Source organism: Gigantopelta aegis, chromosome 6, assembly GCF_016097555.1.
Source record: "Gigantopelta aegis isolate Gae_Host chromosome 6, Gae_host_genome, whole genome shotgun sequence".
NCBI lineage: Eukaryota > Metazoa > Mollusca > Gastropoda > Neomphalida > Peltospiridae > Gigantopelta > Gigantopelta aegis.
In genome coordinates this window covers 47,553,894-47,569,282 of record NC_054704.1, presented here as the reverse complement: position 1 = coordinate 47,569,282, position 15,389 = coordinate 47,553,894, and the positions used below count along the sequence as shown (strand labels likewise).

General features: G+C 33.6%; 1 protein-coding gene across 1 annotated transcript in view; it reads left to right on the top strand.

Annotated features, from left to right (window-relative positions):
• The window catches only part of LOC121376010 (PDZ domain-containing protein GIPC1-like), a 43,842-nt gene extending 31,623 nt beyond the window's left edge, over window positions 1-12,219 (top strand). The window contains exon 5 of the mRNA XM_041503768.1: window positions 769-12,219. Within this exon, the coding sequence (XP_041359702.1) occupies window positions 769-953 (185 nt within the window). The 3' untranslated portion in view covers window positions 954-12,219. The remainder of the gene's footprint in view (window positions 1-768) is intronic.
• Window positions 12,220-15,389: the final 3,170 nt, after the last annotated feature.

The following is a 15,389-nucleotide window of genomic DNA, read 5'->3' as shown; positions in this document are numbered from 1 at the left end:
TATCTTCATCGAATGAATCGATCGCTGTGATAAAATATTATCGCCAGCTGATAAAAAGTAGTTTCATTTTTGTAAAGGTGGTGTATATATTATTTAGCACTGAATATAAATGATTTTATTGATAAACACTACAACTTCCCTTGTTTTTATAAGAGTTCATATCTCCCCAAAATGAAAAGTTTACAATATTTTATAAAGAACTGCTGAATAAACAGAATGACAGAAAGTAAAAATCATCAGTTACAACGAATTATATCTGCAACTGAGGACAAAATATCAGACGATAGTTAGTGGAAACAAAAGACAGAATGACAGTTCTGATCACGTGACAAATTTGGTGCCAAATAAGTGAGGGTTTTTTTCAGTCGGAGATTGCCGAATCCGTAAAAAAAAAAAAACATGTTTTCATTGCTCAAATATTCATTGCTTTTTTGTACACAACATGGCTTGTTTCCTTTGATGTCCAGTGTGCAGACTGATCGTTGTTTTTTGTGTGGAAAAAGTGTGCATTTGGAAATAGCGGAGATAGGTGCTGGAAAATAAATGGAGCAGCGAGAACACTGATGCCAGTCATGGGAGGAAAAATTCCAGTCAGAGAATGGGTCCCTTGAAGTGGTTTGATCCTATGACTTAAGTACCTCAGGTAGCGTTCTACAGACTGAGCAAAATCTCGTCCCCATGAGTTTATGAAAACCATGATTTTAGACCTAGTCAGTCCTGGTTGTCATTTTCAAAGCATATTTTACAATATTTAATTTTCTATTTCAGCACAAAGTATATGGGAGACAGGATCAACAAAAGAAAACCCGCATGATTTCGCTGTTGCTATTGACGAGTCGGATTTGTCCGATTTTGGATTCACTGATGATTTCATATTTGATTTGTGGGGTGCTATTTCTGACGCCAAGCAAGGAAGACTTAAGAAAGCTCAAGAATTTGAAGAACAGTTTTGATTCCACCTGAAGCAAAACTTTATTTGTTCAGGCAATTAAACCTGGGGTTTTTTTTGGGGGGGGGGGGGGTTGGGTTTCTGACAGTAGATGACAGTACGAGTATCAGAAACCGAGAAACCCAGGTGGGTAGTCTCACCTGTTTGGTATATAAAGTTCACAAACATATCAGACCTGAAAAAAATTGTGACAACGATTAAGATTGCATGAACGATGCATGAACGATGTGTTCATGCATCGTTCATGCAATCTTAATTTTGTGTAACCTATTTTTCGTTCATGCATTAAATTTAGGACATTTACTTAGGACATAATGGATTATGCAAAAAGGAAAGGGATTGCCTGAATTTATTTTTGCATAACCTATAAATGGGTTATGCAATGTTTTATCTCTCAGAGGTCTGAATATGACATTCGTGATTTAGGTTTAATGTTATTATTGTGATTAGTGTTATTGAGAATCATGAACTGTTGAATTATTTTAATAAATAGTTATGAGTCGGCATCTATCTTAAGCAGATTATCTGAAGCATGTTATTGATTATCAGAAATTGTATTTGAAAAAAGGTCTCATATTCATTTTATTCTGTTGCTCTTTGTTTTTTTCACCGATTTGTTATTCACAGGGTTTTCTTTTCCATTGACATTTCAAAGTGACATTCTAAAAATGGCCAAAATTATCCACACAGAATACCAGTGAATTAGATGTATTTGATGATAAACCGTGGATTTTTGTATTGTAATACAAATAGTTTTATCTCTATAGGAGTAAAAGTAACTTATGATTATTCGGAAATAAAGCTATTTGATATTGAAATCCAATTAATTATTTTCAAGAAAATGCTATTAAATTAATTTTATTTGTACTCAATCCTTCACTCCTCACACACAACCAACCCCTCCTCCCCCAGAAAAAACAACAACAACAAAAAAACCCATCCAAATTTAAGTTATGATGTAATTACATTGGGGTTAGGATATGTTGAGCAAATTTACTTTCGGGGGAAAAAAAGACTCAGTGATGTATTTTAAATCGTGTCTTAATTAATTTACCCTACTGATTTGAAAATATTTAGTCATACAAATATACAATCATAATCATCAGTTAGCTCGGAATGTTCTTAATTGCCAGTTATTAGAACAAACCATAAGACTTTTGTCACTTTAGAAGTGTTGCCTTTATCTAGTTATAGATTTATTGGATATTTTTTGTTATTTTGCTGTTATATTTGATGTAATGATGATAGTGTGGAACATTTAAAGAATTTACAAAACATTCTCATCTACAGTAAGATGAGTGTCATGTTTTCAAAGCAGACAACTTGTCAAATGGCAAATGTGCACATGAAAAGAATTGAGATAACTCTGGCAGGTAAAGGGACACAATTTGCTCCTTCTCATCTGGGGCCTAATTCACTAAACTCTGGCAGTGCAATGCTAAAAGACTTACAAGAGGATGCTTTGTTGTCTAGCAGAGCCTAAAAGACCTTTGTGAATTAGGCCCCTGAACTTTAAAGCTTTCTTTAATATTCATTTAGCATTTGTTCCATTATTTGTTTCGGCTGTCTCCAATTGCATAAATATGTGTTGTTTGTTTTAAGTTCACCTTGAAGAGTGTATCCTTGTTTATGCCGATTGATGAATAACTGTGTTCATTGTCACAGTTTACTTTCTGTGACATTATTTCTTTTATTAGTAATGGTAGCCTTATAATAATATTAAATTTAAAACTATACTGAAAATACATTTCATAAGGCTCAGGCAGGCTAGGTTAAACCAATCTGAACAATAAAACCATTTAAAATTGTATCTCTGCCTAAGGCACAGTCCAAAGGAAGTTCTGACAGCTCCCATGAAACACTTGTTTGATGCTTTATCTATGGGAAGACTGCCACTGCTTGTGACACATATTCTACTGCGTCTGTATGACGATACAAATGTGTCAGGAAGACTGAGCCAACACATTTACAAATTTGCGAACATCTACATACTATATACCAGGTTATATATAAAGACTAGGTTTTTTTCTCACAAAGAGGTGTTAAATTTTTTGTCACAAATAAAAAAAATCTTTTGATTATCTGATAATAATATTTAAGTGTGAAGTCATAACGATTAGCCTTAAAACAAAGTAATTGACTAATTTTAATCTTTTTTAACATGATGTATCAGGAATGAACATGGAAAGTGGCCTTTATGTGCAGGTGTCCTTTATGTGCAGGTGTCCTTTATATCCAGGTTATGTTTTCTGTTTGCAGAAAGACTGCATAAATTAAAGTGCCTTGAAATTAATATGGCTATAATTTATTAGCTGCCTCTAGCTCAAGATTAATCCATCCATTCATTTGCTCTGTCCAGCTGAAGTCATTGTTCCCATGTGACATTACCGTAGGTTCAGTTTTAACACTTGGGAAAAATATTATTAGCATTACAGAGAGAAGGTTATAATATTTGGCAACAGTATTTTTGTATAAACTTAAAGAAACTGTCCTGAGTTTGCTGTCATTTTAAACTGTTATTAACTAATTTCATTTTTAAAAATTTTGTAATTTAATAAAGTTACATAAAATTAAATACATTTTTTGTTTTGAATATCGGTGTCTGTAAACACATTGTGTTTCTGGTAGTCCTGATGTTGTAGTATGTGTTTATATAAAAAAAATTTTTTTTATATATTAACAAGAAATTATACATTATGAACTAAAATAAATTGATGTTTAAGCTATTAATAGCATTAGGATGACTACTAACTCATTGAATATACAGATGCTCATATTCTAAACAAGAAATCTTGTATAATTTATTATTTTAGTTATTAAAAAGGCTCTTAATTAGTCGGAAACATATTACAATACGGAAACAAACTAAGGACAGTTCATTTAAATAAACAGAATTGTAAAGTACACAAAATTGTCATAGAACTGTGAAATCTTTAGAACTGGTGAACATGTTATTGTGAATACTGCAAGAAACAATCAAATGAAACAAAGTTTTTAACATATGCCTACTCCAGAAGTTACCTCTATTAAGAGAACACTTTTCTGTTGTTTCATATCATCTAATACACTGCAGTACAAATTGACCTCAGTTCAGCAGCCAACTGTATAAAGGAGTTACCTCATGACACTGTTTTTAGGTAGGTTGTCTGTGTGTACAAACTGACTGATTTTAACTGCTCAGCTAACACCAACCGCGCCGCTCATATGGAAAGATTGTTATAGATGACAAAGTTGATGTTTTTATATATCCAAGTACTACATTCCACATCTGCACCAAAAACCATGCACATAGAAAGTGTCCCATAGCTAGCTGTTTAAGTCGGGTTTGAATGCGTTCGAATTTAATAAATAACAATTTAGTTCAAAGGATGTGTTTTCAATTATATTAAAATATCGGGACATTTGACTGATGATCACCTAATATCTTATAACGAAATGAAAAATGGATAATAATTGTGTTGCAAAGCAAAAATATGCTGTCATTCTGTTGTTGCCAGTGTTAATGGAATCCAAGTTGCTGATGCCAATAACATTCATTTATTGTACATAAAACATTTGTAAGTAATGTAAGAAAGTAGTATTTATGTAGATTGCAAATACCAGAGCCCATATGTTCGAAGCCATTTTAGCACTACGATATCATAAAACCATCGTAGGTTGTGATGTCACTACAGCACACGCCATAGTGATGTCATAGCTTACGATGGTTTTTACGATTTCGTAGGCTAGGATTACTTTGAAACTATGGGCCCCGTACTGTCACCTGTGTGTCACACAGCAGAATGAAAATGTTCCAACAATATGGTTTAATTACTGTTTTATTCAAATGTTGGATATTAACTGTGACACATGGCAAAATAGATTCATGGGTATGTGAGATGGGGGTCTTTCTTGGCAAAGGGGTGTAGCATCCTTCCAAGCTTGGGAAGATGAGCATTTCTGTGGACAAAGACCAAGTTTTATCTTAAAAATAAGGATTCCTGCCAACCCCAGTAAAGTGCCATCACAAGTATTTGGCTGGCTACAGGTAAACTTATAATGGAAAAATTCAGTTGGTATTTTGTAGCAGTACTTTTGTTAGATGCCACTTAGCCAGAATTTTACATTCCTTTTCTTTTAAAAAATGATACATGAAGGCAATGTAATTGTTCATGTCATAGACAGGTGAATGAATATTGTTGGTTTCTTTAATATGTTTGTATTTCTTGTTGTGATTTTTGCTTACTAGTATTTATTATGTTGGAGGCAACTGGAAATTTATATTGTGCATAGCTCTCAACTCTGACCACCGAAATAATTTAACGTTTTCTATGGCATGTTTTTTTTTTTTTTTTTTTTTTTTTTTTTTTTTTTTTTTTTTTTTTTTTTTGCTTTTTATTAATAATTTAAGATAATTGTCTCACAGAACCCTGTCTGGGCAATGACTACCAAATTAATTGTCCACTTACATGAAGAAAAATGTTCATAAATTATTCATATACATGTACATTGTATGTGTAAATATCTATCTATATCTGAATTGTCATAGTATGTAATGTTTGTATGAATCCTTGAAAAGTATGCATCTCTAATGTGCATTTTGTACTTTATTGAGTATAATTTATACACTGTAAAAAGTTAAAACACAACTGAGTTTTATTATATCATATCACATGGAACTTTCTTTTATATCTAAATATTGAGAAAGATTTTTTTCATTATAAAATGAACTATACATTTGTAGTCAACTTAACATTTGAGGTCAACTTAACTATTTACCCATTGTGTCAAATAGAGTACAAACTGACTGGTATTAAGCTGTTTTAAAAGGCAGATTTGTTTTTAAAACACTCACTTTAGGAGGTTATTTAACACAGGTTTGACTGTATTGTATAACACAGGTTTGACTGTATTGTATAACACAGGTTTGACTGTATTGTATAACACAGGTTTGACTGTATTGTATAACACAGGTTTGACTTTGAATAATATGAATTGTATATTGAAATCTAATGTGTAAACCTACAAATTAAATTTAATATGTTTTTCGTTTTTCTTTTTTTCTTCCTTTTTTCATTTGTTGAGTTTGGCAAATTGAAATGCTTGAATACACCAATTTCTAACCTAGTTGTAACATGCGAAAAGTTATACAACACCTGTTTGGAATGGTGTTACATATTCATTAATCATATATCTGTTTTTATAAACACTCGGTGTCTATATCCAGCAATTAAGTACAGTAAACTAGGGAAAACGTGTGCACATAAAATTTGTGTTGTTCACACACAACTTTGTTGGAGACTTTATATAAATGCATTATTTTCCAGGTTTTATGCATACAGTGATGTCAGTCAATTGCGAAATTTAAATGTAGTAATAATGCTCAAAGGTGCCTATTTGCAAAAAAAAACCCAAAACAACAACATTGCACTACGACTCCGGTTTATAGTTCATAGTAAATGTAGGTGTTTTATTGACTCTACTAAGATCCGGTGTCCTTTATATTTTATTTTGTCATGTTAGGTATTAGAATACGGTGAACTTCTATAGTATAATCAACAAGTCTGATGATGCTAACCTGACTACTTTTGAAACTACTACAATGAAAACACATATAGAGTATACACCACTCGTTGTCTGAGAGCTTGAAGAGTTTGACATGACAAACATTGCAGTGTTATCTGGTGATATATGAAATCTGTTTGCCTGAGAATCGTTTGACTAAAAACTGTAGACATATGGAGATGAGTAATTTTTCTATAGAATTGGCACTATTGTTATGTTCATCGTGATATTTGTTACTCATATTATTTCAGTTGGGGTTGAAATTAGTAAATAATTAACATGAGTATTCCAGAGAATACTTGAGTACGGGCATCTCATGTACAGGTTTTGCATTTTTATTTTAAAGGATGAAATGCAGACTCTTAACTTTTAGAAATGCAGAAATTTTGACGGAGTAAAGTATTTTCCAGTCAGTTACCACAAAGTTATATAAATGCCAAATTGTGTTTCTCTTTTTATTTTATTTGTGCATTGATTACCATTAAAAAAAATAATTATTCCAGTGACTTAATAAGGACTGTTCGTAGCTTCGTACATTTTGAGAATATATACTCGTGGAAAAAAGTTCCTGTGCACCAAATGATTGCATATAGAATATAATTTACTTGAAATCTGGTTATAAACATTTCGGTAACTGAATGTGTAATCACTCCCGTCGATATTCCAGCAGTGTCCTGTCAATTGCACGAACTATTCTTCATACTTTGTGTGATCACACATTGCATTACTAGCATTCTTGGGTCATGTGCTCCCGTTTGACGTCATTTTTCTTGTCATTGGACTATTGTATGGATTCTCATCACTTAGAAAAATATTTTTGTTGATATCTGATCTTTGTCAGTGTGATGCCACGCCTCCCAGAAAATGGACTCCTTCAAACAATGGGTATGATTGAGGTTAGAACGGAACAAACACTGTTGCTAGTAATTTGGGTATTGATTGGTGTTCATCAGAACACTGTGCAATATCTGCGGAGATGTTCTCGACAGTTTAAGGGTACTAGGGATTTTCCATGTTGCATATGATGCCACGTCAGCAAATCATCAGTATTAAGCGGGTGCACATGGAATAAATTAGAAATGATACGTTTAACATCCTAATGCATCTCTAAGTTAAGGCCAATCAGTGGAAGAACTGAACGCAACCGATTAGGTGATAACAAAGTACGACCATGACCATAATCAGTACGTTGTTCTGTTAATCATCACCGACAGCGCACCAAGCATTGTGTAGACAGTACTTCAGGTTCAAAAGGCAGGAGAGGATCACCATACTTTTAACAGATAAATAGTACATCTATGTAAATCACAATATTTTAACATTTTAAAAATATAAGTCCTACTGAAATTTTAATGATGCACAGGAACTTTTTTCCGTGAGTATAGTTTAGATTTCTCATTATGAGCTTACTTTTGAAGAATGTAATCAATGCTACCAGTCTATAATAGCATCAAGCCATTCAGAAATTTTTAAAAAGTAATTCTTTGTTCTTTATTAAAAAATCTTATCAAAATGTGTTCAAGTACATTTTCTAAAGCATTTTACTATGGAAATAAGAATTATTTGTTTCAGATTTACTGGGAAGTTAATGAATGGCATTGATCATATTCTTCAAACGTAGGTTCATAAATAATAAAAACAATCTTCAACTATAGTCCCACTATTTTACCTGCAGGAAGCACTTTTGTTGTATACTCACCACCGACAAAATAAAATAATCATAGAACATGTATAGAGAAACTATTGCAGCAGAGCCACTAGGCATAAAATAATAATTATAGTGCCTTCCGCTTTCTTCGTGAGATTAATTCTGGAACAACCCTCAGTCATTTCAACATGCTGTGTTTCATAGTTGCCAATTTACCGTAGGAAAAATATTGTTCCCATCAAATTCCTAACCACCGTATTGTGTCATATTGATCATACACAGTCTTTCTGTATGGTGCATTTTTGTAGTTTCTTCATATATTATTTAGTTCTTATTTTACCACTTTTAACTTGGTACCTGTATTACTTTCTTTTTTCTTTTTTTACCATAGTACCTGGTATAAGGTTATAGGACTGCCACTCTATAAAATCATGGTTGTGCTGAAGAGAGTAAGTAAGCATGATCGATTGTTTCTGTTGAAATCCTAGTACAACTATTTGCATGGCATTAAACCGTCCTTGACCATAACCTCTTGGCCACTAAGATCTCAAGAAACGTGAATGCACAGAGTAATACTTGCAAGAGAATAGGACACATGATGATCTTGCTGCCAAATACCAGTATATATTATCTGTTACATATCCATCATTAGATCAGCAGAAAAAAAAGAAACCAACTAGATGACTGAATTTTATAATATCAAGATGTAATGTGGGATAGTGTGAATAACATAGTTAACTTCCTGACCCGTTAGATGAGGGTATTGGTTGCAGTCCTTCTCTACTGTCAGTCAGTTTGTAATCCCTTATTTGTTTCCATCAGTAAATTTGGTTTTATAATCTGAACTCAGATCATTGGTTTCTAGTGGTGTCGGTAAACAAAAAAAACCTTTATACTCATTGGTTTAGATATTAGTGGGAAAATCCAGGTTTTTCTGTATTCTGTGAAATTGAATGTTATTTGTTATGAATAAATTTCCGATCAAATTAGTTAGCTTGGTGATGAAGCATATGCATTTGGCACTCAAAGCATTTCCATAGATTCTCTTTGAAGTATGTGTAGGACTGGCAGTCAAAACCAAAATAACCAACTGTTATGCATTGTGTCACGTGTTTACCATCTTATAGTCTGCTATGATATATCTCACAAACGTTGAATCTAGTCTGAACCATTTCTACTCTTTGGATTATTATAACAAGATCAGTACAAAGTATTTTAGCGCAGCTTACTCTAATCCTTTCCAAATGTCCAACACATGGTTTTCAAATTTTACGTGATTAAGAATGACAGTCCTTTAAATTACAAAGACTAAGATCATGCAATTTTACAATTCTTGCACATGGATGTACTTCACGGTTTTCAAGAAAGCGTTAGAGATGAATTACAAAAAGAGCTATTAATTTACAACATGGTCCTCTTGTAGTAAACGTTTTCTTGTGATTTACTGTTCATTTACGTTTTGTATCGTCATCCTTTGTTGCTGCTTGTTTAGGAAACAAAACAGTAGATGATAACACCAGGAACAAAGGCATAATACATCACTATTTATTTTACCTTTTCTCTTTCATTGGTTTTGTCTGTCATATTACTGTGTTCGTCTATAGCAAATTGATTTGGGAATTTTACCAAATGTTTTATAGGTGTACGTGGTGTGTATGTGTGTTATTTTCCAGTAGTATTTAGATGTTTTCAACAAAAATGTATTTCTTTGAGTTTAGATATTTCAAACTGTCGATAAATTATCCTTATGTATATTATTATATTAGATGTATACGGTTTTTTTTAATAATGTGGCATTTAAAATACAAATCAATTATTGTCTGTAAATTGTTTTACTATGTAAACATCTTGCAAGTTCTTTTTGCCCATTGGTATCTGAGAGGTTTTAATTTGTTTCAATTTTTCTGAATGATTTAGGGAGATTTTTTATGTTTTGTTATGTTTAATAAATTTGAGTATACTGGTCAAAGTAGAATGTGATGCTAAACCATCGCATGTTGTTTGTTGATTGCGTTTAAACTTGGGTGGTTATGATCGTTTCGTTCTTTTGTTAAGTGACTGGCCACAATCATTGTAATTTTTGTTTTAAACAAACACATGTATTGGTTGATTTTGGAATTGTTATGATTAAACTGGCATTTTAGTCCTCAAGCATTTCATAGAATGAATATTGTTATAATAATTTAATAACCATATTGTACATTTCTAAATGTTTGCATGGTAACTGCGGTGGCTTAAGGGTGCAATGTTTGAGTATTCTAAATTAATATAATTATTTGTTTATATCTACATGTATGTACATGTATGCATGTAGATAAAATGAATTTATTATGCTGTGAGAAAGAAATAAGGGAACCAAACACAAGTCGCTACTAGCTTAGTAATGTCTTTTTTATAATATCAAGATGGAATGTGGGATTGAGTGTGAGTAACTGAGTTAACTTTCTGACTCCATGGATAAAGGTATTGGCTACAGTCCCTCTATGTTGTCAATCATTCTATGATCCCTTATATCTTTCCATGAGTGTATTTTAAAAAGACGACGAAGAAAAACGAATCAGAAAATAACGTTTGGAACCGTAAATTGCAAATATAATGTTATGATTTAAAATGAAGTGTGTGTTTAAAATTAGTTTGATACAGCGTATTTGTTGATGGTTTCTGCTACAACGCAAATATTTTTAACATTAAAGAAACCTTCAAATGGAAAATATTTAGTATGAGTTATTATAATGTTACTCTATGCAGTTGCTTATCGCTTTGTTTTGATGTTATTACTTCTTATACACGTAACCTGATTGATCATCACCATATGTATAGTAGTTTTACGAGATAACATTTACTTTCACGTCATCTTAATTTATATTAACATGTGATTTAACCATTCCACCCCTAACCGATAGGAAGACGATAATACCGATATGTTCCTGTTGCAGAAGTAGATCTACTGGTATGAAGGACTTGGAAGTCGTTCAAGGGTCATGTTTTAACATTACCTATCTCGTTGAAGTAAGATCTAAAGATTCACTGTGCTCACTCCGTTTCTCACCCACTGGCAGATCGTGTCCAGGAGCCTAATGTACTCTCGCAACTTTAAATTTCATTTCAACTTATTTTTTGCTTCTATCCAATTACGGTCGAAATTTATGTTATGCATAGCCATTTGTTTTTTTGCAGAAACAATATATATATTTTTTTATTGGAACATTAAATTTTATTTATAATGCTCGAACACTATTTTCTGTAGGCACCCGCATTCTGAAAATTAAATTCCGTAGCGCCATACCCAACAAATTATTTCTGGCAGAAACCCTGTTGGTTAAAGGTCATATGGATACGGAACTGTTATTAGAAGTGATCAGATTATCCTGACTGAAAACAAAGAGTGCGATTGGAGGGTTTGGACATTGTTTTCATTCAGGTTATCATTACAAAATTGCTGACCAGTGTGTTAAAAAAAAAAACCTGTCAGGTAGTGTATCTGGATTTCAAACCATATGGCAGATTGTGGCATTATACTTTTAAACATTTACGAAAGTATGCGATTATGAGGAAGAGTTTTTGCTTCCATAGAAACAAAATATTACGTCATCCGATTTGTGGAACATTCATGTCACAGTTTGTGAAATGTTAATAAAATAAATTTATCTTTAACATATACGTCATACAGTAGAAGGTCTCTAGATTTGCTGGTATATCGATTATTGGCTTTCAAACATCCTGTATCTCTTTTAATGGTTTAAACATTACAGACGATCTCGCAATTTCAGTGCCTCTTTTAACATCTGTGTTTTTTTCTAAAGATTATATACTTCCAATTTTATTATTATTGTTTACCGTTAAAGCATGTAAATTATAAAAATATCGTTAAACTTACACAATTTAATTGGCCTTCTTTAACATTCCATGTTATATCTGATGATACTAAGATTTCTATGCGTTGTACATCATGTTACCTGTTAAACGTTGTTTTATTGTGTATCCATAACACAGCCAAGTGGAAACTAATGTAACACATTGCTTGGGCTGTATGTTGTACCAGTGGAAGCTGATAATAAATATCTTTATTCTGCACCAAGTAACAGTCTGCGTTGTTTCTCCGACATTTTAATGCTAGTGTGTCAGACTCAACTACCAGAAGAAAGCTGGCCCACTTGACGTTTGCGTTGTAATTTCCTCCCAACTCCCGACGTAAGACGGGTGCGCTCAGATTAACAACTAATGGGTTATACGACGATATTAAAGTTGCAAGACTGCTCAGGCTAGCAACTGGACAGTCGTAGAAGTCGTTGGTAGTCTGAGACTAACATTACGCGCACACACGTTTTATGACACATACCTTTAAACATAGGTGATATTCATAGCGCTGGGTTGAAATACTTTAATTCATTATTTAATGCATCAACGTATTATTAAGAACACCAGTATGGTAGTTACTCATTAAAATAGTCCAAGAGCAGAAGATAATTAGTGAAACTTTAACCTAGTTTTAATCAAGCTTGAACTAAATAATAAACTGCAAATTTATCACAAGATATGACCATGTGGTGTAATTAAACAAGCGACACCAATAGAAATGTGATTACGCATCAAAACTAACTGGACGCCATTGTGGGACGGGGTATGACCCAGTGGTAAAGTGTTCACTTGATGCGCGGTCTGTTTGAGATCGATCCCTGTTAGTGGACCGAATTGGGCTATTTGTCGTTTCTGCCACTGCACCACGAGTGGTATATCAAAAGATGTGTGGTATATGCTATCCTGTCTGTGGGATGGTGCATATTACAAAATATCCCTTGCTACTGTTGAAAAAATGTAGTGGGTTTCCTCTCTAAGACTGTATGTCAGAATAACCAAACGTTTGACATCCAACAGCCGACGATTAATAATCAATGTGCTTTAGTAGTTTCGTTACACAAAACAAACTTTATAACTTAAAGCTATTGTTGACGTGGTCAATGCCGGAATTTTGTTTACTCGCATCATCAGTTGTACGTGTCCAGATTACTTATTGCCAGCTCACTCAATTTCGCTACACATAAAAATAGTATTTTCAATTTGGACATGTCATCGAACAAAAAGAAATAAGTGATTCGAGACATTGAAATGGAAATGGTGTGTACGCGCGTGGGTGGGTGGGTGTGTTTATATACAGACCCTACTCTTAAGTTTAATTATAAATTATTTTGTCAATTGCCGCTGTTTTGTTATTTGGTCGTTTGGAGGTGACTAGCGGTTTAATATTATAGTGCCATGTTTTTTGTTGTTTGATCCCAGGCTTCTTGCCACTTGTTGATATAGTGTTTCCTGGCTTTATATAATTTGTGTTACGCCTAGTGGAACATCTTTAATCATTTTGTCTCTGGTAATTAAACGTTTTAGCTCCAAAGTCGGCGATTTCGTTGCGGGCTGGGACCCATTCAAAAGTTAAGCTTAAGTTGTTAGATTTGCTTAAGTTCGGTATGTATGGCAGCTATAATATCTAGGGGAGGAACGTAGCCCAGTGGTAAAGCGTTCGCTTGATGCGCGGTCGGTCTAGGATCGATCCCCGTCGGTGGACTCATTGGGCTATTTCTCGTTCCAGCCAGTGCTCCACAACTGGTGTAATAAAGGCCGTGGTATGTACTATCCTGTCTGTGGGATGGTGCACATAAAAGATCCCTTGCTGCTAATCGAAAAGAGTAGCCCATGAAGTGGCGACAGCGAGTTTCCTCTCTCTCTCTATCTGTGTGGTCCCTAACCATATGTCGACGCCATATAACCGTAAATAAAATGTGTTGAGTGCGTCGTTAAATAAAACATTTCCTTCCTTCCTATAATATCTGGTCTAGTTGACTGGTTGGTAGTATATATCTCAAGAATTTTATATGAATAGTTTCAATAATGTCAGTATTTTCATAGCCCCAAATATTTCACATCTGTATAATAGAAGCCTGCACACCTTTCGATTACAGTGAAATGCTAATTAAAAACATTTGTAAAGAAACACTCTGCCTATACAAAGTATGTAACTTATTAAGCGGAGATTCGCTGCAATTACTTTTACATCTTTGCCCGGAACGTTGATTACTCTGAAGTTGCCTCGACACGTGTATATTATTGTTTAGACGAAGATACACATCACCATCATCCCAACGTGACAGGGCGGAGTTAATTGGTAATTAAAATATCGCTCCATCAAAGTGACCGGCAAATCCAATATAAGGTAACAAAACAAGTGTTATTTGGAGAGGCGACATCAACAATTTCGGCGGACAGTTCAAAAAGCGCCTAAAATCCTTCATTGAAACTGCGCAACTTTTCTTTCTGGCTTAATCCTTTGGAATTTTTCAAAATTAACATAGCACCAAAACTAATCTGATTAAAATTAGCTCTACTGATCTACCAGTAGATCTAACAGCATTGCGTGGACTCCCATGTTCAGGTGACATTTCATCTATAAATAACCATTTAAATATCGATCAATTACAAAAATATCGAGCGAGACTATTTATGCAATAGGCGAACTTGTTGGTCTATTTCAACATTAAAAAACAGGGGGAAAAGTGCAGTAATAAACTCTGGATTGTATACTAGTATAAACGGATTTTTTGGCTATATCATCACGGGGTTTTTTTTCCGTCTTAAAACGTATTTTATATAAAATTTTATATTGAAATTAGTTTCCGGCATACTTCGTAATTCACCCGAATCATTTCTTATACCCTCGGCATAATCCTGAATGTTTTCAAATTCTTTTCAAATCACTGGCGTGATTTTGCAAGTAAGGTTTTGATTGGTCGAATGAAAGGTCAACTGGACATGAGTTCCAACAGGGCGCTGTTAGAACCACAGGTAATAGTAATTAACCAGTGGAGCTAATTTTAATTAGATTGCACCAAAACCGCCCCTCGCCCGATACCGGTCCCCTCTCCCACCCACCTCAACCCCTTTCCTGTCGGGGACAGAGGAGCTTTATTGAAAAGTATATTGGCCTGATGATGGTGAGTTTATAACGCATATAGCACGTAATACGTTTTTAATAATTACATACTAATAATAATAGAAGTATTGAATACCTTTATCCACCGGGAAAGTATTATCATTTATATATATTATACTTATGCTTTGATGTTGATAGGTATTACGGTTTTAGGCTTTAGGTTCAGTACTTAAACCAAGACCATTTGCCATTTCCAAAGCATAATAATTTAATATGCTTTATCGTTACAATTCATTACAACCGTCCCATGTTTATTTACAGCATCT